Source organism: Otolemur garnettii, unplaced genomic scaffold (assembly GCF_000181295.1).
Source record: "Otolemur garnettii isolate 467f Iridium unplaced genomic scaffold, OtoGar3 scaffold00022, whole genome shotgun sequence".
NCBI lineage: Eukaryota > Metazoa > Chordata > Mammalia > Primates > Galagidae > Otolemur > Otolemur garnettii.
The window spans coordinates 7,147,504-7,172,337 of record NW_003852417.1 but is presented as its reverse complement, the minus strand read 5'-3'; the positions used below and the strand labels follow the sequence as shown (position 1 = coordinate 7,172,337).

At 39.9% G+C, this 24,834-nt stretch overlaps 1 protein-coding gene across 1 annotated transcript in view; it reads left to right on the top strand.

Annotated features, from left to right (window-relative positions):
* The window catches only part of NBAS (neuroblastoma amplified sequence), a 367,205-nt gene that overhangs the window by 331,041 nt on the left and 11,330 nt on the right, over nucleotides 1-24,834 (top strand). Inside the window, 3 exon segments of the mRNA XM_023511811.1 lie at nucleotides 14,126-14,265; nucleotides 17,358-17,502; nucleotides 23,786-23,914. Of these exon segments, the coding sequence (XP_023367579.1) occupies nucleotides 14,126-14,265; nucleotides 17,358-17,502; nucleotides 23,786-23,914 (414 nt within the window).

Below are 24,834 nucleotides of genomic sequence, written 5' to 3'. Positions count from 1 at the left end.
TGAAAGCTACAACAAAAATCTGTTTTCCCTTAAGCTTAGGAGATGCTACATTACTGTTAGTTTTTAGTTTTTGAGAAACTCTTCCATGCAGTGAACATAGGTTTTATACATTTAACATTTTATTTAAACATCATACTATCCCTACATCATATCCCATTTTCTTAGGTGATCTTGTCACTCCATCACCACATGAGGAAATAGGCTCAGAATGGTTAAAAAATTTGTACAATATCTCAGTGCTAAAATGTGGCAGAATGATATATAATAATGAACGATGGATGCGAGTAGGTACCAGAGTGACTGAGTGTTAGACACCTGTCAGTGTTAACTTGATGTTAGACGTCTGTAAAGGGGTGTGTGTGTCTGCATTATATGTTTATGTTCTACATTATGTTATGCATTCTATTATGATACACGCATTATTCTCAAAGTAGTCTAATAGGCTGGCTATTACTGCCTTATCTTTACATAGGAAAGCACTGAGGCTGAGAGGAGCATGTTTGCATGATCACACAGCTGCTAAAGGGCTGGGCCAACATTCAAATCGAATCTGAATGAGATACTACGAGTGACAGAATTTCTGGCTCCATTTCAATTAATACTGTATCAACTTTGACTAAAAAACAAAGGCTGGCCTATAAAACCTCCAATAGTAGTAGCTCTTGAAAAGAAACATACATAGGGCGGCACCTGTAGCTCAAAGGAGTAGGGTGCTGGCCCCATATATGGGAGGCGCCAGGTTCAAAGCCGGCCTTGGCCAAAAAAGAAAAGAAAAGAAAAGAAAAGAAACATACATATGTTTATAAGGGCTCATATGGTGTGATTATTTGCCCTAGAAAAAAAATCACAAGGTAGAATCTTTGCTTTTCTTATTTTAACACAAGATATTTAAGCCTATCATGTTTTATCTTATAAGTGTTTCATAAAATATTTAGCCATCTGAAAATATATATTATGTATGAAAGTGAAAATAGCATTTATGAGGAGTGATCATTGCATGTTTTATTATGTAATTTCTATGTTTAGAAGTATAGTAAAATAAGCAGAATGGCTCAGAATTGGACTTGTTGGCCTCTTCTGAATGTTTATGTATGTTTTTCAACCACAGATGTGTGGAACCCCCTTGGGAACCTAATTCCTGTTCTTTTATTGGCTATCCACCACCTCAAGGGTGTGTCTGCAGGATACCCTAGAAGAGACTTCTTAGGACATTTGAGAACCATTTATTCTCAAATGATTTACAAACAGGCGCTCACTTTCCCACTATACCTTAGGAGGGAAGCTGAGGTTAAAAGTTTTAGCTTTTCTCCAGACCTGAACCAAAAGCCAGGAAAGAGCTCGTTCTTTCATTTCTCTGTTCCTTATCAGAACACCCTTCCTATGGGTAGACAGTGCTCACCTGGCTTGAACCCAGACGTCTCAGAAGCACATTTGGCCTTTATCATAAGCTTGCAAGGTTGAGTATTAATGAAATTCTCTCAATTTCTGCATTTTTATTAGCTGTATAGAAATGGTAAAATCTGAAAATAGCCATAAAATATATCAGAAAATAGCACCTTAGTTTTGCTGTTTAAACATTAGGGATAGTTTCATAATTTTATATTTTCTATTTAATAAATTGTATAAATATACAGAGGTGGAAAAAAATTATACTTTATGTTCTGTTTGTATTAATATTTTCTTCTCCAATAGTTAACAATTAATACTATGATAGTAATAGCTAACAGTGATAATGCTGTTTACTTACTGTGTGGTAGCCATTGAGCTAAGAGCTGCCTATGTCACTGGAGAATGTTGCCAGTCAACAGTTTAGAATGAGTTTTGATCATCTCAAAATCCCCTTCCTGAGGCATGTTGATTAGATCCACTGGACACAGTAGGTGGCATCAGCCACCTAAAACCTTATAAAGGGAGTGGAGTGGCTTTAATAGACAGGGATCTAATATTCCTAGATATCAACTCTTACCTTTTTATAGTCTGTATATCTATGGAAGCAAGTTTGTTTGTTTTATATTTTGATGCCCTGCATACAAAGACATTTCAGTATGACTTTAGGGTGTTCATGAAAGGAGTTTCCCAGTGACTGTACAAATTCAAGTGTCTTCATATGAAAGATAAGAGTATGGTGACTAATATCACTATTACCAATAATAATCCTCACATATTTGTAGTTATTTTCCATTTATAAAGTGATTTTATATGCATTAATACCTATTTCATATTTATAAATATCTGAATGTAAAATAAGCTCCTGTTAATACATATAGAAAGAGGCATATTTCTGGAGAAGCACCTCCATTTAAGATAATTGTGTTCACTTTTGGCCGCCACAGTTTTCAACTGAGAATAGGTGACTTAGTACGTGTTTTCAAGGACACTGGCTCCTTGTCTGATAAGGAAGCTGTAGCTATTTGACAAATTGACTTGTAACAAGGGCTAAAGTCACCTAATTCAATGAGGAGAGAAACAGTGCTTTAAGAAACAAAAGGGAAAAAGATATTCTTGTGTTTGAGTTGCATTTGAATTTTTCCCTTTAAGATCCTAGGACATTTAGTTAGTTGTGTCAGGGTGGAGTAGTCACTAGCTATATAGATGCCTGAGAAATGCTGGGCATGTTCACCGCCTGAATTTTGTTTACTATTCACTGGGGAAGAGACAGAGATGTTAAGAAAAAATGAATGTGTTTTTCTTATTCATTGGAGAAAAGGACTACGTAAAATTAAAAAAAAATAGCAATTTTATTCAGATTTATTTTCCTAATTTGTGAAAGTCATTTCAAATGTCGTATTTATTGCACAAATAAATGGGATTTTAAAAAGAGATAAAGTTAACCCATAATTTCATTTTCCTAAAACAGCCATTGTTTTTGCGTTTTTTTCCTGTCCTGTCTAGCCTATAGACATGATTCTTACCAGAAGGAATCCTAGCACAGATTCTGCTGTTCTGTTTACATTTGACACATATGTAGGCAATAACATAAATTATACTTTTCACTTATTATGTGCCTACCATGTGCCAGTCTCTTTTGTTTTATTCCCATTATCATGTTAACATTCACAGCCATCTTATCTCAGTATTATGAAAGAGAAAACTAAGAGAGGAAAGATCAATAATGTCTCCAAAATAAATATTTTTCTGAAGTACTTTGACTTCATTATCACTTTTTGAAAGCTGCATGTTTAATCAAATTGACCTTTTATCATTTATTTTACAATCCTTTTTGTGAAGTATGTTGAAGCATTTGGAAAAGCACCTAAAGTTAATTTTTCTTCCATGTTAAAATATGTTCCCTGGTCATTTCACATTGTAAATGTTAGAGACTCACATTAGTTCTCTGCACTTCTCATATTTTATGAAATTATTTGGATACTTAGGATATAGAAGATACAAGGTGTAATTTCTATTCTTTTAATTTTGCTGAGGTTTGAATTGTATCCTATGATGTGGTTGATTTTGGAGTATGTACCATGGGCTAACAAGAAAAATGTATATTCCTTAGCTTTGGGATGGTGGTTTCTGTATATATCTATTAATCCCATTTGTTATAGGGTTGCATTTAAGTCCTTAGTATCTTCGTTTAGTTTCTTTTTTGAGGATCTGTCCAGTTCTGTCAGAGGGATGTTAAAGTCCCCAACTATTATGGTGTTATAGGATATCATGTTGGTCAGACCCATCAAGGTTTGTTTCATAAATCTGGGAACATTTAAGTTGGGTACATAAATATTTAAATTTGAAGTGTCTTCTTGTTGAATTATTCCTTTGACTGGTATAAAGTGTCCATCTTTGTCTTTCTTAACTTTAGTTGCTTTAAATCAGCTTGTATCCGGAAATAAGTTTGCAATCCCTCCTTTCTTCTGATTTCCATTTGCTTGAAGTACTGTTTTCCATCCCTGAGTCTTAATTTGTCCTTCAAAGCTAGGTGTGTCTCCTGGAGACAGCATATGGCTGGATTGTGCTTTTTTATCCAATCAGCCAGCCTGTGCCTCTTCAGTGGTGAGTTCAATCCATTGACATTTGTAAGTCAAATGTGGTGGAGTTCTATTCATCTTATTTTGTAAAAGTTTGTTGGGTAAGTTTTATACTTTGTGTCATTGTGGAAGCTATGTTTTGACCTGTAGCTTCTGGGTATTTACTTTACTGGTGTTCCATTGTGGTGCTCAGTGTTGAGAATAGGTCTAAGTATTTCTTGTAGAGCTGGTCTTGCTGTGGTCAATTTCCTCAGTCCTTGTATGTCCACAAAAGATTTGATTTCTCCATCAGTGTTGAAGCTTAGTTTAGCAGAAAACAGAATTCTGGGTTGAAAATTGTTTTGTTTAAGAGTGTTGCAGGTGGATGATGATGCTCTTCTGGCTTAGAAGGTTTCAGTTGAAAAGTCTGGTGTCATCCTAATGGTTCTGCCTCTGTAGGTCAGTTGGCGCTTGAAGAATTTTTTCTTTCATCTTGATTTGGACAGGTTCATTACAATGTGTCTTGGAGAAGCTCTGTTTGGACTGAGATGACCCAGGATTTGATATCCATCTGATGGGAGTGTGTTGGGGTCTATAGTAAAACTTGGGAAGTTTTCCTTTATGATAGTCCCCAGCAGGGCTTCCATTCTTTTGGGACAGTCTTCTTCCCCTTCAGGAATCCCTATTATTATCCATATATTTGAATACTTTATGGAGTCTCATAGTTCTCTAAGCACCTGTTCTGCTTTCTCTCTCTTCTTTTCTACCTCTTTAATTACCTGGGTTAACTCAAAAATTTTATCCTTTAACTCTGAGGTTCTTTCCTCTCCATGGTCTAACCTATTATTGATATTTTCTACTGCATATTTACATTCTCTGATTGTCTTCTTCATTTCCTTAAGCTCTGCCATATCCTTTCTGCATTCTACATATCTCTCACCTGATTTTTGGTCTGTCTTTCCATTTCCTCATCCATTCCTTTTATTGTCTTTATCATCCATATTTTAAATTCTCTTTTTGTCAAGTTCATTAATTCTTTATAGATGGAGTCTTCTGCAGTAGCTGCCTCATGTTCCCTTGGGGGAGTTCCTCTGTTTTGGTTTTTCATGTTACCCAGATTTTTCTGTCAATTCCTCCTCATGTGTTCTTTCTTCTTGTTCACCTCCTGTTCTCCTTTTTACTTCTCACTACCTCCTTTGTTTCAAACAGAAGTCCTTGTTCTTGATGACAGTTTGTTGCAATATGTTGCCAGACACCAGGTGGTGCTGTGGTTTTTTTAGGGGACTGAGAGCACAGCCAGCAGCCTCCATGGTCCTTATTTCAAACTTAGTTGTCTTTGGTGCTCACCTGATTCTTTCCTCACCATGCAGACCCTGCCAGGTTGGGATCTTAAAGCTCACAAGAATCCTTCAGAGGCAGGTCTCACAGTGCTCCCTCACTCCCATCCCTGAGGACTTCCTCAGACTGTCCCAAGGGTAGAGTTCTGATCCTGGCTGAATTAAGATGGCCATGCTTTAGGCTTGTGCTAAGACCTTCTCATGACCTACCTACAATGGTAGCCCCCTGGCCCCTGAGAACTTGTCAATGTGGCTGCCTTGCCAGCCACCAAACTGATGGCAAATCTACTACAACTGGCATTCTAATCTGGTTGCTGTATATTGTTCAAGTCCGCCCACTCTTCCAAGCCTTCCACTCAACGTGCAGTTTCTGTCAACAACTGTAAACTCTGGAAAGACTTCCTGCCATCACTAGTCTCTGTGGCAGCAGGTTGCAATCACTAGCCCAATTCATCAGATTCCACCACTCAGGATCATATGCTGTATCCAGCTCCCCACCTCCTCTCTGTGCAACCTGAGGTATGACTCTGGGTAAGGTAATCATGCCAGGTATGGCTGGGTTCTCTCTTTTTCCCCAGTCATTCTGGATACTTAGGATGTATATTTTACAGAGACAATACTACTTCCTAGACAAGAGAAAATTTGATTATTTCCTGGCTTGACATCCATGTTGAGTCAGGTGCCTTATTTTTAGGTATTTAGGGATTTTAGATCCCCATGATAGTCACACTAATTGCAAGCTTTCACAGCTTATATCAGCTTCTGAGACCCATTTGTTTTAACTTTTGTGGTCTAAGGGCAACACTTCTTTCTCTACTTATTTTTCATATAATTTATTTCATTTGTGACACAGTAATTTTTATAACTTTAGGCTGTTTAATTTTTCTAACTCTTAACGAGCAACATTACTAGATGTAGTATGCAAATATATTGGACCCAAGCTATCTTCTAAAAAGTAGGTAGATGACATCATCATTTTTATGGTACTGTTTATGCAAGAAATATATATTGATTATTTGCTATGCTACATATTCTCTGCTTACCGCTAAACCTGAATTTTTAACACTGAAAATGTGGAGGCATTTTATTGAAATTAGAAACAAAAGTGTCCAATATCATTATTTTTTGTCATTGTTCTTCTAGTCCTAGTCAGTGCAATAAGAAAATAAATAATAATAGGACCTGTAACTTTTTGAAAGTCAAAATTGCTATTACTTCATTGTAGATTATATTATTCTAATTTCTAGAAAACTCAAATAAAATACTGAAAATGACTAGACTTAATAAAGAGAATATACTACATATTAAAAGGACTAACTAAATGATAAAGGAATACACATAACAATATATCTGTGAAAATAAATCACAAGAGTCTTCAGTATAGAGGGTATTAGTAAATATGAGTCTAATTACTTGCCTTTTTAAACTTAGTGCATCATCTTTTTCTCAAATATATTTTAGAGTAAATATTGCTATTCAAAGGAAAATACACTAACTGTTTCATCATCTAGAAGCCATATTTAGGAACCTTTATTTAATACTATTAACATAGGCTAGTCTTACATACTTCTCAATGGGATAAATTATAAGGATATCTAAAAATCTATTGGGAAGCAGTTCTCCACAGATCTCTCACATTTCAGCACGTCTTCCAAGCAGAGATACTAACTCTAGACAATCTTTGGTATAGCAAAATGCCCTGGAAGATAGAGATAGTATCTCTCTTGTGGCAAAAAAGATTCATATTCACTAAGCTTGGGGTTCTTCAGTAACATAGCCCACTGTATGTGTCCATGTCACTGGCCCTCTATACCACCCCATGAGACTTGGGACTTGGGAAACTGGTGTAAGAAAATGCTGATACTCTGGCTGGTGAGTAACAAATATCTTTGTCTCTGACGACAAGTCTTTCTTGTCTTCTGCCAGAATCCATGTCACTGTGGCACACTATCTTGTTAGCTTATCAGCAAGACAAATTCTTCACAGTTCTTGAAAAAGGCTTTCATTGTTAAAGTGTGTCCTTCAAAAACAACTCCAGGGTCTTGATTCAAATGACTGATTACAAAGCACAGAGCAAGGGATCTCGCCCTACTGTTTTTCATATGCATGTAATACCTGGGAGTTATATTCAGGAATGAGGTTGGCCTGGGAGAGAAGTTATGTAGTAACTCTCTTTCTCAGAAGTCTGAAATCCCTTACTTTGCCTTAAGCAGGGGAGGTAGGCCATATCTCTTACTATTTCAAGGAGGAGCAGAACTAAAATTCTTGATATAACCCAGATAACAAAAAATTTCAGAAAATGTTTTCAGTTTGGAGGGAGAAAGTCAGCAGATCCCTGACAACTACTAATGTCAAGTGCAGAAAAATAACATTTTTTTGATTAGCCAGCATGATGCTTGATGCTGTCCATGACATTTACATAATTTTTCTGGTAACTTTGTAAAAGGGCTACCTTATGGTTGTTGGGAGGCTCAGATATGTGTAGAGTCACCCAGATAGTGAGAACTTAAATAGAAGCGCAAACTTACCACCCTGCTTCAGCGCATATCAGAGCTTTGGGAAATCTTTAGAATCAAATCTCTACTATTCCCCAACCTCATTTCACATTCCTTCTTTCACAAAGGACCTTTGATGGTGAAAGAAGACCACAAAGGTCTTTCTTGTTTGTTGGTTATCTTGATAGAGGTCTCGTATCTGGGTATTTCTTTGTGTTAACTTTACCAATCGAATATGTAGTCTTATACGCGAACATTTTCTTCATCTCTACCCTGACCACTCATCAATTTTTTTTTTTGCATAATACCCTATTTCCTCTCATGTGTTCTTTAAAATATCTGAGAGAAATCTCAGAGTCCTTAAATATATTAGATCTGATTATACCCATTCCCCTTAAATTCCCTTCTATATCAAAGTTGTTAGAATCTCTTCTATACTGAAGTTGTTTCTTCTACTAAAAGTAATCTTTAGATAAAAGGTCCCTCATTTGATTTCTATGCTAAGTAGATGTTTAAGAAGTTAAACATCTAATATAGTGACTGGCACATAGTAGATATGAAAAAATAACAGTTCCCTACCCTTCTCTTAGTTTTTCAAGGGGTATTTGCTGAGATGGGTTTTTATTCTTTTAAGTTTTCTCCCTCACCAGCTTACTCAGAGGGCCCAAAGTCAGGGCTCGCAGTGCTTTGGACAGTCATGGTGTTCATGAGTGTTTAGTTATCGTTACGTTCTGGTCCTGACCTGCTTCCTTCGCATATCCACCATATTTCCCCCCAATTTGCCACAAACTACTACTCAGAACACTGACTTTCCTCGTCTTTCCCCAATCTTCTCAGCTTCCTCTTACCTCTACATCTCCAAATCCCATTCTTGCTTCACATCACTTCCTGTATGCCACCCTGTCCACTTTCCTGATCTCCTAAGTTCAAGTTTACTTCTCTTTTTATAGTACTGTAAACTATATGTTTTTTAAGACCTTTATCAAATTGAGTATTACAGTAAAAGCCTTCTTAACTGCCACATGGGTCAACTACTCCAGTGTATTAAGTAGACATCATAAAATATGATATATTCATACCTTAAACATTTGTTTTTACATTTTAAAATACAAATGAGCATTTATTTGCCAAATCTTTATTTTTTTTTTGAGACAGAGTCTTAAGCTGTTGCCCTGGGTAGAGAGAGTGCCGTGGTGTCATGGCTCACAGCAACCTCCACCTCTTGGGCTCAAGTGATCCTCTTGCCTCAGTTTTTCCATTTTTAGTGGTGATGGGGTCTCACTTTTGCTCAGGCTGATTTTGAACTCGTGAGCTCAAGCAATCCACTGGCCTCAGTCTCCCAGAATGCTAGTATTAAAGGCATGAACCACCATGCCCTGCCTCATTTGCCAAATATTTACTACAGAGTTAAGGTCTTTTCTTAAATATCTAAGTTACTATGCTTGTAGGGTAAATAAGCGATTTTCTTCTTGCGATTTTATGTGGCCATCTAAATGAAGAGAATAAAATTGTCTACTTTTTATATGTCTCACAATATTTGAAGGCAACTGGTCTGGTTTGTCTAAACTCATGTTTGTAATCTACTTCTCTTGGAAAATACCCTTCTGGCTTGGCACCCGTAGCACAGTGATTACAGCGCCAGCCACATGCACTGAAGGTGGCGGGTTTGAACCCAGCTGAGGCCAGCTAAAACAACAACTGCAAAAAACATAGCAGTAATTCCAGGTACTCAGGAAGCTGAGGCAAGAGAATTGCTTAAGCCTAAGAGTTGGAGGTTGCTGTAAGCTGTGATGCCACGGTACTCTAGCGAGGGCAATGTAGTGAGACTCTCTCAAAAAAGAAAAGAAAGAAAGAAAAAGAAAAGTATCCTTCCCTTTGAATCATATCTATATGTATACAGATATATACAGTAAAATAATTGGCAAACTCAAGCAAAACTAGAAGGGAATATGGAAAACATTTGACTTCTTTATTAGTTACTGAGTTGAACTGAGAAGGATGCTTGAGAGAGTTCTGACTCAACCATTGCAGTCAAAGATTTGTGGTCACCCAAAGAAACACATTAATTCCTGAATGTCAGAACAGGTCAGAGTAGGCAAATGGACAAGTCAGAGGTTAGAAACATAGTTACAGGAGGAATACTATTATAGGGAGTAGATTAGGGAAGATGTTTAGAACCAAAGTTGAAACAAGTGAGGTCCAGAATTTAGAAGCCATTCAGGATTATGATTTTTTGACTTTTGATAGATTTATTGGTATATTAAATGCAATTTTAACTTATGATATGTTACATATATGTTTATAGGACACAGTAAGTTGTGGAGTATCTGTCTACTCTATCAGGCTTTGTCTTCCTGAATTCTCACAAGTTGAATGGTAATGTTAATGACAGATTATTTTAATTTTCCTTCTAAGAATGTTTTTGTTTTGTATATCCTCTTTCTTTCTGAAACGTAGTTTTGCAAGATATAGAATTTATAGTTAAGAGTTCTTTTCTTTCATCACTTGAGAAACATTGTCCACTTCCTTCTGGTTTCCAAATTTCAGAGAAGAAATCCACCATGTGTTCCCTATAGGTCATTCAGTCTGCTTTCAGAATTGTCTCTACTGTCACTAGTGTTCAAATTTAATCATAATGAGCATGAATTTCTTTCAGTTTATCCTATGTAGGTTAACTTAGCTTCTTGGACCTGTAGGTTTGTATCTGCCATCACATTTGGGAGGTTTTTAGATACTATTTACTAAAATATATTTCAGCTTCACCCTTTCTCCTTTTCCTCTGGGATTCTGATGAAAAGTGAGCCTCCCTGAGCTTGAGTTCTCTTCTGTTTCTGTATCAGGAGTTGGGAAATACTAAGTCTGGGTGGACTTCTTTTGGGAGTAGGAGACAAAAGGCATTCTGCTACCATGTTGCTCCTTCATGCCTAGAGTTCCAAACTTATTTACCTTCTTTTTTCCCCCCATTCAGAGTTTTTGTTTCATTTTCTTTTTTATTATTTCCATGGTTTATATATGTGCTTAGCAGAGAGGGGCAAGGAAAAATGGGTAAGCTGTCTTACCCAGTCTAGGAGCCCTTTACATATAGTTGTCTAATCTTTTTTTCTTCTTTTTACATATTCATTAATTTTGATTACCAGAATTTACTGCAAAAAAACCCTTAAAATGACAAGATGAAGAAGATAATTTTAACATTCATTTTAAGGATAATTTAATACATGGACACAAATCTTAAATAAGCACTTGTACTTCAAAGTATATAATGATTATTCAACCATGTGTATTCTTTATCATCCTTCAGAAAATTAATGTACTCAAGACAATTTTTAGACCCATTTTCTTCTCTCACGTAAGGTGAAACTTACAGCTACAATGGTAGCGAATTTAAAACTGCTTTGTTAGGAGCTGAGTAACTTAACTTGAAATCCTTTTTGATATGAGGGAATGTGCAACTGTGCATACCCATAAAATAGGTAATTATGTAAGTTACTATGTTTTTTCCATTTATATTTTAAATATGAGCAGGTCAAGGTGCTGAAAAATAAGTTATTAAAAATTGAAATGTTTAGGGAACATTCAGAAGAAAATATTTCCTGACAAAGGCACACTCTTAAAAAGGATGTATACGTGTAAAAAATGTGTTACACAAAGAAATTTATTATCAAACACATTTTATACATGGAAATTTATTTACATGCTAATAAGAATATAAACGTATGAAAGTTGAATTTATAGTTTCTTTTTCCTTTACTTCTCTCATGATATAATTCATGTCTTCAAAATTTGTAAGCTATTAATTTCTAATTTTTTCTAAAAGAATTAAATCTATATATTAATGTTTTTTTGGTTAATCATCTCTTTTCCTGGGATGCATCGCATATAGAAAATAATCTATGTAGAATCTACATTTCATGTAAAGGAGGAAACTGCTTGTTATTAATTATACTCCATTTATTTATAAAAATTAGAGTGCTAACACTGCTAGGAACGTTACAGACATAGCATTAAATGTATTTTAAATGTTTTTTAAAACACGAACTTTTTCTATAAATAAGCTTTATATAGAACCTAAGGTTATAATGCAGGTAGGAAAGATCAGCCCTTCCCCAGCTGCAGACTTCAAGGCACTTCCTCAGAACTTCTGAGACTTTAGGCATTTTTGAAGCCCATTTTTAATTTTTTAAAATTATTTTTTATTAAATCATAACTTTGTACATTGATGTATTTATGGGGTTTAAAGCCCATTTGTTAGATGAGGAAAAAGAGAAGGACTTTACTGAAATCAGAGCTATCACAAGGCCTTATTTGTGCAGATGTAATATCAGTAAACTTGTCATGATAAGTTGGGGTACTTGTCTTTGGGGGGGGTTAGTAATTTCCCTCTTGGCAATATTTTCTTTTTAAATCTTATATTTATTTCTAATAGCAAAACCAGCCAGAAAGTGACAGCAAGTCCATGAGTAGTTAGTATCATTTGTGCTAAATTACTTCATATGTGACAAATTATCTTTATCCATTCATTCATGTGTGTGCCCATCCATTGGTTTATTCATTCGCTCACTCACTGCTCATCTGCTTGATAGCAAGACCAAAAAATAGTCTGTGCTTTCAAGAGGCTTACGTTCTGAGGAAGAAGAAAGATAACAGATAAATATATACTCTGTCATGCAGTTGTAAGTGCTGAGAAGGAAGTGAAACAGGGTAGGAAGCGTAAGTATGGAGGGATCCTCCCTTAGTTGAGGCAGTTAAGCAGGGCCTTCCCTGATAAGGTGACATGTGACAAACGTGGAGGGAATGAAAGAAGGAGCACTCGGGAATCTGGAGGAAATGGGCCTGGCTGAGGGAACGACTCGCGGTTCCTGAGGGTCTGGATCCTGTACGCAGGTCTGGATCGTGTAGGGAGCCTCGGAGGCCTTGAGGCTGGAGACGCGTTGAATGAAGGTATGAAGACATGTTGAACGAAATCAGATCTTAACTGATAGATGTCTTTGAGTTTGAGATACAAACAAACAACAAAACACAAAAATATACTCATTTCTTTATGAAGAGGCAAGGCAATATAGCCAAACTCCCAGTCAGAAGACAGACTTAAAAATTAAAAGTTTATTCAGCATGTTGCGTCCTCTAGTTGTGGCACGTGCTGATCTGATTCTGTCTGGACTCTGTCCCCTGCTGGCCGCCTTGCCAGGGTAGGGAAGCCTGCCTGCTCTTCTTTAAAGTGAGGTTGCCAATACCTGTGCTGCCCTCCGCACAAACCTGAGGGAAGGGGCCAACTGACTTAGCAGACGATGAAATTATTTCAAACACTAAGAGATGGGTCGGGGTTATTATTCCACACAGGAGAGACAGAGGGCTTTACCGCAGGACTTAGAAGATCTGGTGGTCATTGAGAAGGGCCTCCCACAGCAATTACCAATAATCATGTAGTATATATCAACATTTATAAATTCATGCGTGACTTTTTCAGATGGCTTCTTGGGACCAAAGCCAGAATGACCATTCAGTTAAATGCTTTGGAAGGTGCATTAGTGCAGATAATTTAGCATATATACAGACAACCATTCATAGTCATCCTTTCAAGGTATCATCATCTGAATGAATGTTTGTGTATCCAAATTGTTAAGGGAAAGTAGAAAATGGGAGAGCCAGATTTTGGCTTCAAATAGTAATTGTTTTCGTCCACAGAGGCATTAGAGCAATTTTATTTGTTGTAGGACTGCCTCAATGTAAAAGAAAATTATTTAGCTATTCAGTGGGAGGAAAAAAAATGAGTGGTCTGTATTTGGCAGAGACTTCTTTTTGCTGTAGACACAGAAATGTAAATAAAGGATATTTTACTTGATTTTGATTTATAGCAAAAGAATCATGTGACCAATGTACTTTAATAAAATCTTTAATTTCACGTTAGAGAAATTTTCTAAACAACAAGAAGCCTGAGTAGTTTGTTAATGAAAATTACAAATGCATTTTGGATAATATAAACTTTTAAAAGTCACCTAATGTTGAATCTGTTGAAACATTACAATTTCAAATAAAGCAAGTTAGTGTCTTAACATGTGTTACATGCCAGTGATCCAGTTTGATGGAAGTCTACTTGTTTGAATTTATTTCAGTGTATAAAATTAAAACTTTCCTGTGATTTTATAGTTCAAAACAGTTTTTAATATAATTACTTGAAGTTGAGTAAGGCATAGAGTTTTTGAAGCTTTTTATTATGTTGTTGAATCTTCCCTTAGCATATTATAAAAAAATTTTCAAGAGTTTAATTAAAACAATCAAACTTGGATTCTTCTATGAACCAATGCAATATCCTGTGCCCCCACCTTCAAGTGTGTATTTCTACTTCCAGGTAGAAATAGCTGACGTTGAGAATGAAGAGAACCGCCACTGTCTGTTCCTGGAGCTGCTGGAATCCAGTCACCAGGAGGTTGAGTTTCAGCACTTGATTTTGCTCCTGCAAGCTTGGCCTCCAATGAAGAGCGAACATGTGTGAGTGTTAACATGAAATCAGCCTAATCAGAGTTTCTGTGTTTGGAATTTAACAAGATTGCACCTTCAAAAGAACCAGTGAAGGAATGATTTTGTGTGTGTGTGTGTGTGTGTGTGTGTTTATAACCAATTTTTTTCCTTTAGAGGAAATTGTAATTCTTTTTGGAATATTGCTAGCGTCTTTCCATTTCTCTTTGCCCCAGACCCAAATATTTCATTCTGACGTGTCAGACAATACTTCATAATAACATGTGATTTACACAATGTGAACAAAACGTTTTGTCTCGGTACTTTCACTAGGAAACTTCTTGACTGTCTTAACACTGCTTACAGTGCTAACTTGAAAATTCATATGGAACAAATGAATAATTCCCACTTATTGAGAACACACAGCATTATGTGCAATTTACATATATTAGCGGTCATTCACACGATACACCTACAGGGGAAGGTGATGTTATCTAATTTTATAGATGGAAGACAAAATTGAGGCTCAGAAGTTAGATAACTTCAGGCATCACCCAGCACAGAAGTGAAAGAGAAGAATTTCAACCAGCTCCTGGCCACCTTCACTCTGTTTTTCCTTGATGTCATGCTGAGCTTACAGCTGCCACTCACAGCTGCATGGGGTCCTTACCTAATCCTTGTACTATCAGCCGCATAACTTACTTTTTCTTTCGGAAGAAGGGCCAGGTTTCCTCTGAGCCCATGCGCGGCTCTCCTGCCCGGCAGCTCCTCATTGGCAGACAACCTGAGCACCAGCGCTTTCGCTCCCAGTACCTGTTTGCTCTTGGACTGATCGTGTTGTTCCCACACTCAGCAGCGAGACTCCGCCCCAGGCCAGTGCACATCTCTTTCCCCCTGTCACAGGTTAAAGAAGGACGTTTTTCTGAAAATTACTGTATTCTGTCAGCGGTTTAGGACTGTAAAGAACATCTGGAAATGACCCTTCCCTAATCTTAGGATGAGACTGTTAGGAATTTCTGAAGCAAAGGAAAGAGAATGGTGTTTTTGTTTTGTGTTGTTTTTTTAAGAAAGCGTTTTCAAAAAGAAAACAAAATGTCTCTTAAATGTCTGTCTTTTGTGGCAGAGATGGCCATGCTGACTGATAGTTTTTAAGAATAGCTTCTCAACCTCTGCTGTTGGAAACGCTACAGTCCCCCCTACAGCGTGGGACTTTGCATCATAAACCCTCAGTCTTGCTTGTGACAGCCACTTGCACTTGGTTCCTGCAGCTGCCTGGACCTGCGGTTAACAGGTTAACACACAGATGGCTGGTGACGAGTTCCAGTAACATGGGTAGTTTCTATGTAAAACCGCCAGACAATAACATGTTAACGTAGCAGCTGCTCCCTGATTCATTTCTCCCAGTCTGAATCCCCAGTCGTCCCCAGTTCAGCCTATTTTATTCTTTGTTCCCTCCTCATCTCTCAGCTGCTCATAGTATAGAATCACGGAGCACTTCTAACAACTTAACATACTGTTGACTGGCAGGTTTGTTTTTTTTTATTTTATTTTTTTGGAGACAGAGTCTCACTCTGTCACCTTGGATAGAGTGCCGTGGAATCACTGACCAGCAGTTTTACTAAGAAATGCAGTAACTGATGACCAGTCAGTCAGCAGTATGTTAAAAGGAGGGTTCTGGGTCCCTTACTGAACTTGTTGAGTCCAACTCTGTACTGAGACCTGGGAATCTGCTTCTAAACTCCCAGGCGAGGCTAAAATGAAATAGGTGTGGAGCCCACTAGATTGTCAGTAATGCTTTGCTTTCTTAGGAAATCGTTAGAGTTGAACTGTAGATTTCTTCATACCCTCCTTTCCAAATCAGAGGTCTGATACCTCTACTAGATTAACTTGGTTTTACAGGTGCTTTTACATTTAGAACACTGACCATTTAGATCATTCACTTAGCCTGGCATGGTGGCTCATGCCTGTAATCCTAGCACTTTGGGAGGCCAACGCAGGAAGATCCCTTGAGCTCAGGAGTTCAAGACCAGCCTGAGCAAGAACAAGACCCTGTCTCTACTAAAAATAGAAAAACTAACTGGACATGGCAGCAGGTGCTTATAGCCCTAGCTACTCAGGAAGCTGAGGCAAGACGATCCTATGAGCCCAAAAGTTAGCGGTTGCTGTGAGCTATGACGCCAGAGCACTCTACCCAGAGTGACAGAGTGAGAGTCTGTCTCAAAAAAAAAAAAAAGAGAGATCATTTATTTACCCACAAAACAAAAATCAGCTTCAATTACAACACTTGCTGTATTTAAAACATTTAGAGCATTTATAGACCAAAAAGATCTTAAAGTTCATACTTTTGCAGTCCCATATGAAATGGAATTTATAAATTGCTAACCTATGTTTTATAAAACTACTTTATTAAATCCTTGGACTCAGAAGAAAGCATTTCCCAGTCAGTTCACCCCTCTTGCCATTCATGTCTCCTCTGCCTACGAGAACACAATAGCATAAGTCAGAGCTGTCCTCCTCTGGGGACTGTGATGGGATACCTTAAAACGGGTTGTCTGAGGACTCTCAATCCAATGTGTGACTTCAGCACTTCCAACAGAGCTGTCCTCCTCTGGGGACTGTGATGGGATACCTTAAAACGGGTTCTCAGAAGTATGTCTGAGGACTCTCATTCCAAGTATGTCTGAGGACTCTCAATCCAATGTGTGACTTCAGCACTTCCAAAATAACCAACACAGAAAGAAATAAAAGGGAAGGAGGGGAGGAAGGAAGGGAGGAAGGGAAACAAGGAAACAGTGTGTGACAGCGGCTTCCCCAGAACTCAAGCAGCACATCGAGGAGCCAGAATTTGCCAGGTCTCTTCTGGCTTCAGGCCTGTGCCCTTTCAGCTCCACTCACCTGGGTGCCGTGGGGCACCTGCTGACCCCACAGTGAGTGGCTCTTCCTCCTTCAGATGCTCTCTTTTCTTTTCTACACGATTGACTCAAAGGAGCCATCATCTAGATTCCCATCGTAGTTTCCCATAAGCATTTTACTGCATAAAGTGGGGTTTCCTTTCCTGTTTTGAATTTTTCGCCACAATTTTGATAGCTTTGTCCTTTGCAGTGGCTTTCTTTTTTCTCCATTAGAACCAGCATAACCAGTAATCCATGGGTGAGACTTGCTACAGCCATGCTAACCGAGTGTACGGTGGAGAACAAGGAAAGATCGGGGAATGAAGTCTTGAAAATCTGCCGCTCTTTGTATAACACGGAGCAGATGCTGCCTGCAGAGGTGAGTGGGTATTTCACGTGGCTTTCCCGGGGGACCTCCTCATTATCAGCAATCCCCGTGACTGTGCTTGGGGACACTTAGCTGAAGTCGTTACTAGGAAAGGCCTTCGTTTCGGACACATCAGATGAAGAAAAGGGATGTGAAAGGGTGTTTGGAGGGACTTTTGTCCCTGGATCTCTGAGGCAGGGTTCCTTGTATGAGTCCCAGTGCGTAGCCAATTTCAGTTTCTTCCGGATGCCCCTTCCCTCCATGTCAAGTTTGTGTCCACCATGGCCATGGTGGCACATAGGCTAACTGTGTGAGCAGGCCAGTCGGTGAAGGGATGGCAAGCTTTCACCCTCCTCTCGGCAGGTAACCACCCTCTCTGAGTTTACATACTTCTTGACCTTATTGTAATGAGATTGCAAAACCACGTTATTTATTCTCTGCAAACTGTAGTGAACACTCAGCCACATCCATTTTGACCTTTGTTCTCTATTTAATCCCATGATTTGTACATATATATATATAACATATATATGTAGATAGATAGGTACAGATATGTATCTATCGTGTGTATATATACACACACACATAGAGAGAGAATGCATTCTAAAATAAGCACAGAGTAATTATAACCCCTGCTGTGGGTCCCACCTCAGCAATGTATTGTTTGAGCAATTTACATGTCTTAAATTTAAGCAGTTGGATAATGGCATTAAGTTGATTAATTGGTTTTGAGTTTCTACCACATAGGAGATAAACTTGAAAATAAAATTTAAATATGATCCTTTCAATCCTCATTGTAATCACTCAAGGAAAATATTCTTATTATAAATGCACATTTAATGAATTATTTTCTGAATGAGGGACTGGATAAGTGTTTTTTGATTGAATTTTAAAATAATTTATCCATTTAAAGAAGTCTTTTAACCACCAGAATGACAGAATTATTCCATAAAATATTTTAAAGTACCAACACCAAAAATAACCTCCCCTTACTCCAGTGGAGTATGGTTTGGGCCGTGTACCATGTCTTCTTACGCTGGCTGCCTGGTTGTGAGCACCCTGGGGGTGGGTACCATGGCTGTCACCTCTGTGTCACCTGGCAGGATTCAGTTACTGCACAGAGAGGGGACTCAACACAGTTTATTATCCCCGTCAGGGTAGGTAACATGGGTTTCACCTTTGCCTTGATATAACCCAAGATCAAACACTGTTGGATCCATACCCAGCAGCAGAAGTGTCCTACTGTTAGTTCTGTTGAATCTAAGTTAGGAAGACTTTGTTTAGCCAGCTGGTGCTGATGGTCATGACTCACATTTGCAAGCACTCTTGGACTTCAGTTTCCACTGTCTCCTTTAACCTTTACCACTTGAAAGATTCCTTTATGGCCATTTGCCTGACGGCACAGCATCTAAAGCACGAACCTATCAGAGCACATCACACAGTGGAAGTGGGATTTATCCCTCTCCTGTCTGTGAGGACTGGGAGCACCTTAAGGCCAAGAATCATCATATGTGAGGACCCAAGTAACGCTTGAAGTTGTACTGTTCCTGTTCCAGATGGGCCATATGTCTATGTGAACTGGGCCATGGTCTTTAACCATGAAAATATCACCAAACTCCCTGGAACTTGGCCTCTGTTAAATAAGTGGTTAACCTGGACAGTCTCAGAGAGGACCCTTGTTCTGTCTGTTCGGCAGGGTTTCCAGCTGTAAGGAAAGTGAGTTGAGGCTGTGTCCTTCCTCATCCACAGACTCAATTCCCTACCTTTGATCAAGCCACACTTCTCTTGGCGTGAGGGGAGAGGTACTAGATTAAACCCCACTTCACAGTAGATTGTTACCACATCTCTGTTCCAATTTGATAGACGATTCCAGGAGTTCCATTGTCACAGTGACTTTTCTTCATTTTCCTTTTGTCTCTTAATCGGGCATGATTACAGATTGTTTTTTCCTTTGGATCCTGTGATTAGAGGTTTGCAAATGGTATGTACCACATTCTGTATTTATTGATGGCTAGAAATGCTCAGATGTGAATTAAAAGTGTTACAGAGGAAGAAACATTATTATTACAAAGTTGAAACGTCTCAAGTTTTTTTTTTAACCACATATAGAAATTGAAAGTTTAATTTTAGAGATCCATAATATTTTATATTACTGTGGTAGTAAAATTATCTAAAATTTATTTGTTTTTAATCTAAAACCTTTGGTTGCCCCACCGCATGGTTTATGAAACATATATGCCTAATTGTTTATGACAGGGCACTTTTTATTCATCTCCATTTCCCACCAGGCTTTCGTAGTTAAAAGAGCTTTATTTTCTTCAGGACTGTGGAGAAAGCCTTTCTGTGCCTGCCCACTATTGCTCATGGCACTTGCTTACTTCTGGCCTAGGTGGTTCTTGGTGAAAGGTATTTCCAGCAGATGGATCACTTTTTCTCAGAGGTCCTCTCCCCCCACAATCTTGAAAGTTATGGATCCTTCTCAGCTTGTATCCATGGCAATAGATGAAACATTCTTGAGATTGGAGGACATAGAGATTAAGAAATTGGCATAAAATCCCTACTTGGCATTTATAACTTTAAACCACAGATTCTAGCCATTTGTGACTGACCTGTAAGGTCTTGACTCCGCTGAGGCACAGCGTGAAGTAGCATCACAGGTGTGGGGACGCCATGTGAGGAGGCCCAGCCTCACGGGGCCTCATCGCCCCAGCTGCCGCATCTCCACATGCCCTTCCCCCCTGCGGCTGAGCTGCTTTTGATAATGCAGGCAGCTCGATTTTTAGACTCAGAGAACACACAACTTATTTCATTCACCTTCTGCCTCTGCTTTCGTCATCTGCCTAGTGGGACTAAGAGAGCACCGTTCTCAAAGAATTTGAGGAGGAATTTAATGAGATGGCATATATTAAAACATAATATAGAGTACAAGCATGTGGTGTTCAGCTGGGAGGGAGATGCCAGGTGATCATAGACCCAGGGCACAGTCAATGCCTAGAACTCAAGCTCCAGGCCCAGCGCAACCTGAGAGGCCCTGGAGAACATGAACCCCAGGCTGCTGCTACACCCAGCTGTCCCAGGTGCAGTGCCTAATGGCCAGTGTGAAGGCCCAGCTGACAGAGATGCTGGCTGACCTGGGCCTTCAGGGCGTCCTGGAGCTCAGCCTGTTCTGGGCCTGTCAGGGTGAGGACTGCAAGGGACCCTGCATGACCAGCTCCTGCCTACCTGTGCCCTTTCCTCCTGCTGCAGGCCCTCCCAACGCTTTCTGATGCTAGATGCCCAAGGGCCAGCAGAAGGGTCATGTGAGGACAGGAGTGTTGGTGGCCTGGCCCTGTCTCTCTGATGACCCAGTGCATTTCTATGAATCACAGTCCATAGGGAGAACAAACACCCGGGGTTGTGGCCTGGCTGGAGCCAAGGCCTGCCTACTCCTCTTCACTCATATTCTGGGTCCTAATGGCCGGACAGGTTTGAACCGTGAAGGTGTGTCGAATGAGGTCTTTTTTTTGGGGGGGGGGGTTATATTGCTTTGACCTTTCTTGGAATTTCCAAAATCCCCTTGTAAATCTCCTAATAAATGTTGCTCTTGCAATACAGGGGAAAACCACCTACCAAACATAGTACAGGATTTAGCATCTAAAGACAGAGTATTTGGCAGTAACTGTTAGCTAAGCAGAAGAATGCTGAGTAGTCCCATAAAGTGAGTTCCTCCACTCTGCAGTGTCCTGGCCTGGAAGCAGCATCTATCCATTGTGCTTGTTCAGAGGGGTATACAGATTATTTCACAGAATTTGTCATGAAAGCTAAGGGCAGCCAAGTCTTAAGCTTAGTCATAAATCACAGAGTCGTACTTGTTCACTCATTCCTGATAGCTTATTGCGTAAGCAGATGTGTGTTAAGAAAGGGAATCATGGCTTGGTACCTGTGGCTCAAGTGGCTAAGGCTCCAACCATATACACCCAAGGTGGCGGGTTCGAATCCAGCCTGGGCCCACCAAACAACAATGATGGCTGCAACTAAAAAATAGCCGGGCATTGTGGCAGGTGCCTGTGGTCCCAGCTACTTGGGAGGCTGAGGCAGGAGACTCACTCATTGAGCCCAGGAGTTGGAGGGTGCTGTGAGTTGTGATGCCACGGCACTCTACCCAGGGGGACAGCTTGAGGCTCTGTCTCAAAAAGAAAAAGAAGGGAATCATAGACAAGTTATTTTAGGTATAGCGTGTGCCAAGCAAGTTTGGAATACAGAGAAGGAACAGTTTTCTTGCCATCAAGTGAGGCAAATAGACCAAATATAGATCAAAAATAGGCAAATATAGTTTAAGGCTATAGTGAACTGTGATCGCGCCACTGCACTGTGGACTGGGTGACAAGGTGAGACCTTGTGTCTAAAATAAACACAAATGAAAACAATTACAGAAATACGAGATGAAAGGTAACGTAGGAGAGACTTACAGAGTGCAGTTAGAACATAGAGTGCTAACGTGGCATCAGAAGTGCCTTCACAGAGGGAGTGTGGGTTTTTTATGCCACTTTAAGCTGAGACTTAAAGAGAAAGTAGGTGTTTGTCAGAGAGCAACAGTAGGGATTACCACAAGAACAAAGAGCTGTAGGTGTGAGACAGGACAGCACCAGCAGCTGCAGCACCCAGTACAGTGACCACTGGCCACGTGGATCTTAAAACGACAACTTAAGTAAAATTAAAAACGCACCTCCTCATTTGATCTAGCCCCACCCCAATTATGGCTCACAGCTTGTGGGTGAGGACAGCTCCGATGGAGAATGCTTCCCTGGTGGTGGAAAGGGCCCCAGCACAGCTCTCTGTGGATGTGCAGGTGAGGGCGGCCGCTGTGGCCTGCCAGGAGCAGGAGGAGGAGGGCCCAGGAAGCACATCAGGATGTAGTCAGCTGGGCCGAGTGTCACACTCGGGAGTTTGTTTTATCCACCCAGATATTTCTGCAGGTCTTGGCATCCCAGATGAAAAATCCGAGTTTGTCTTGGCCCAGATGCTTAGTGAGACTGCTCTGGGTGCCGTGTGTGCTCTGGGCCACACCGCACTTCTCTAGTGCTTGGAGCCTGCATCTCACAAACTGCCCCGACTGGTGTCATTCTTGTCCCCAAAGTGTATGCAGCGCAGCTTCCCACACTGAAACTCAGGGCCTTGCTGGCTAAGGAGCAGAATTCCAAAGAGAACTTTATCCTAAGCTTTAAACGAGAGGTTCTTTGTGTCATCATGTTTTATACATGCTTTATAATAGTGTAAAGGAACTTCGGGAGGATAGTAAGCTTGAGTTTTTCTTTTCTGATCTACTGTCTGAGTAGCACAAGAGAATGACCAGCCCACAAAAGCCAGTGTTCCTCAATTCTTCCTTCAAAACAACCCTTGCTTTGGTGTGACAGGGTTGCACTCACTGTTTGGTTCTGGGTCCAAGTAGGAGCACAGCTCAGCAGGGCAAAATGGCTTGCAAATCTATTTTTTATTCTTTGATGCTTTTGTTGTAATGTAGCAATTCTCAAACTGTGGGTCATGACCCACAGGAACTGTATTAAAGGGCCACATTATTAGGAAGGTTGAGAAGCACTGTGGTAAAGGATTACCATCTAGTACCTCATATAGAAACCTGTGTCTGAGGACAGGTTCAGTCAGTATGAGAAAGGGCGGAGGAGAGAATTCAGATACACCTGTGAGGATCCAAACACGTTTCATTTTTCTGCACCGCAGATAGTTTTCATGGAAATGGACTGTCTTAAGCATATCAAGGGTTCAGTTCACCCTGCCATCAAGATCATAAGCGGGTTTTGAAACACTTTATTTGCCATTTTCATTTGTTTCCATGGATGACACTAGACGTTATAGCAACATTGATGGATAGTAATAAGTTCCTATTATCATAAAGCCCCCACTCAGTGCTGACGCTGTGCGTCCAGTCCAGCAACACCAATTCACACGAAAAACAAAAACGGGGGGGGGATATGAATATGCGTATTTCACTTGTGAAGAAACAGGGCTCTGGGAGTTTGGGAAAGCAGAATCGTGTTAAGTAACGTGTGCGGTACCTACACAGTGAGTACCGCAGAGCCCGGACGCAGCGCTGTGGATGAATGCCAGCTTGGAGAGATGTGCAGCCTGCACTGTGGGTGCAAACCCTGTATTCAGTGTGGTGTCGTGTGCTGTACATACATACACACATGCACACACACTCTCCCATATTCCTGGAAAAGGGGTGGGAGGACCCCGCTAGGACAGCACGGTGGGGAGTGGGGCGCCTCCAGCTCTCATTCACTGTGCCCTGCGGTTTCAGGCTGTGAAGGAGCTGAGCCTGCTGCTGCTGGCCCGGTCCCTCCTGCTGCCCGCCCTGAAGCTTCTCCTGGAGAGCCCAGACCAGCATCTGCACGAGATGGCCCTGGAGCAAGTCGCAGCTGTGACTACGGTATGGCCAGAGACGTGAATGAGCACCTTGTTGTCAAATCATACCCATGATTCATTTAAAACGACTTTATTTATAGTGTTCTTAGTCCACAATAACTGCTCCTGTTCTGTGTAAGGAGAGCGTGTATTTGTCGATTTAACAAACATTTACTCACCTCCACCATGTGTCAGTGCTGAGAATGCAAATCCCCGTGAAGTTTTCCTGCAGAAGTTCTATACTGAACTGAACCACGGAAATCAGAGCAGCCGTGGACTGGAGACCAGTCCCCTTGCCACTTGAAGTGTGGGTCTGAGGCCTCCTCACCTCAGGCCACTTTTCTGTGCCCGTGTGGATGTGTTTGGTTGGCTCCTAATTCAAGCTGAGAAAGGGGTTTCAGGAAGTGTTTACTGGCACCATCTGAGAGCTCAGACTCACACGTCCTCCTGCAGCCTAAACCACGCTGACACAGCTGTGGCTTGAAGAACGCTGTGCTCCAGCCGGGTCTTGAGATTTCTTCCTTGAGGCTGGTTGTCTTGTTACTATGATAAAAGAAGAAACCTTCTCTTCCCATTTAAGTTCTTCTACTTTAGGGTTAGATAGCTTAGGGTGGGGTTTTAATGAACTCGTGTTATATGATCCTTACTGAACCCTTTGATATAGGGAAATCATTCTCTTGTTTGAATTGTGTGTGTGTACACACACTGCACACATTCACAGATATACATATGTATGATTTTATATTATATGTATATATCTTTATTTTTATTTTTTTATTAAATCATAGCTGTGTACATTAATGCAGTCATGGGGTACAGTGTGCTGCTTTTATATGCAATTTGAAATATTTTCATCAATCTGGTTAACATAGCCTTCATGGCATTTTCTTAGTTATTGTGTTAAGACATTTATGTTCTACATTTAGAAAGATTCACATGTACCCT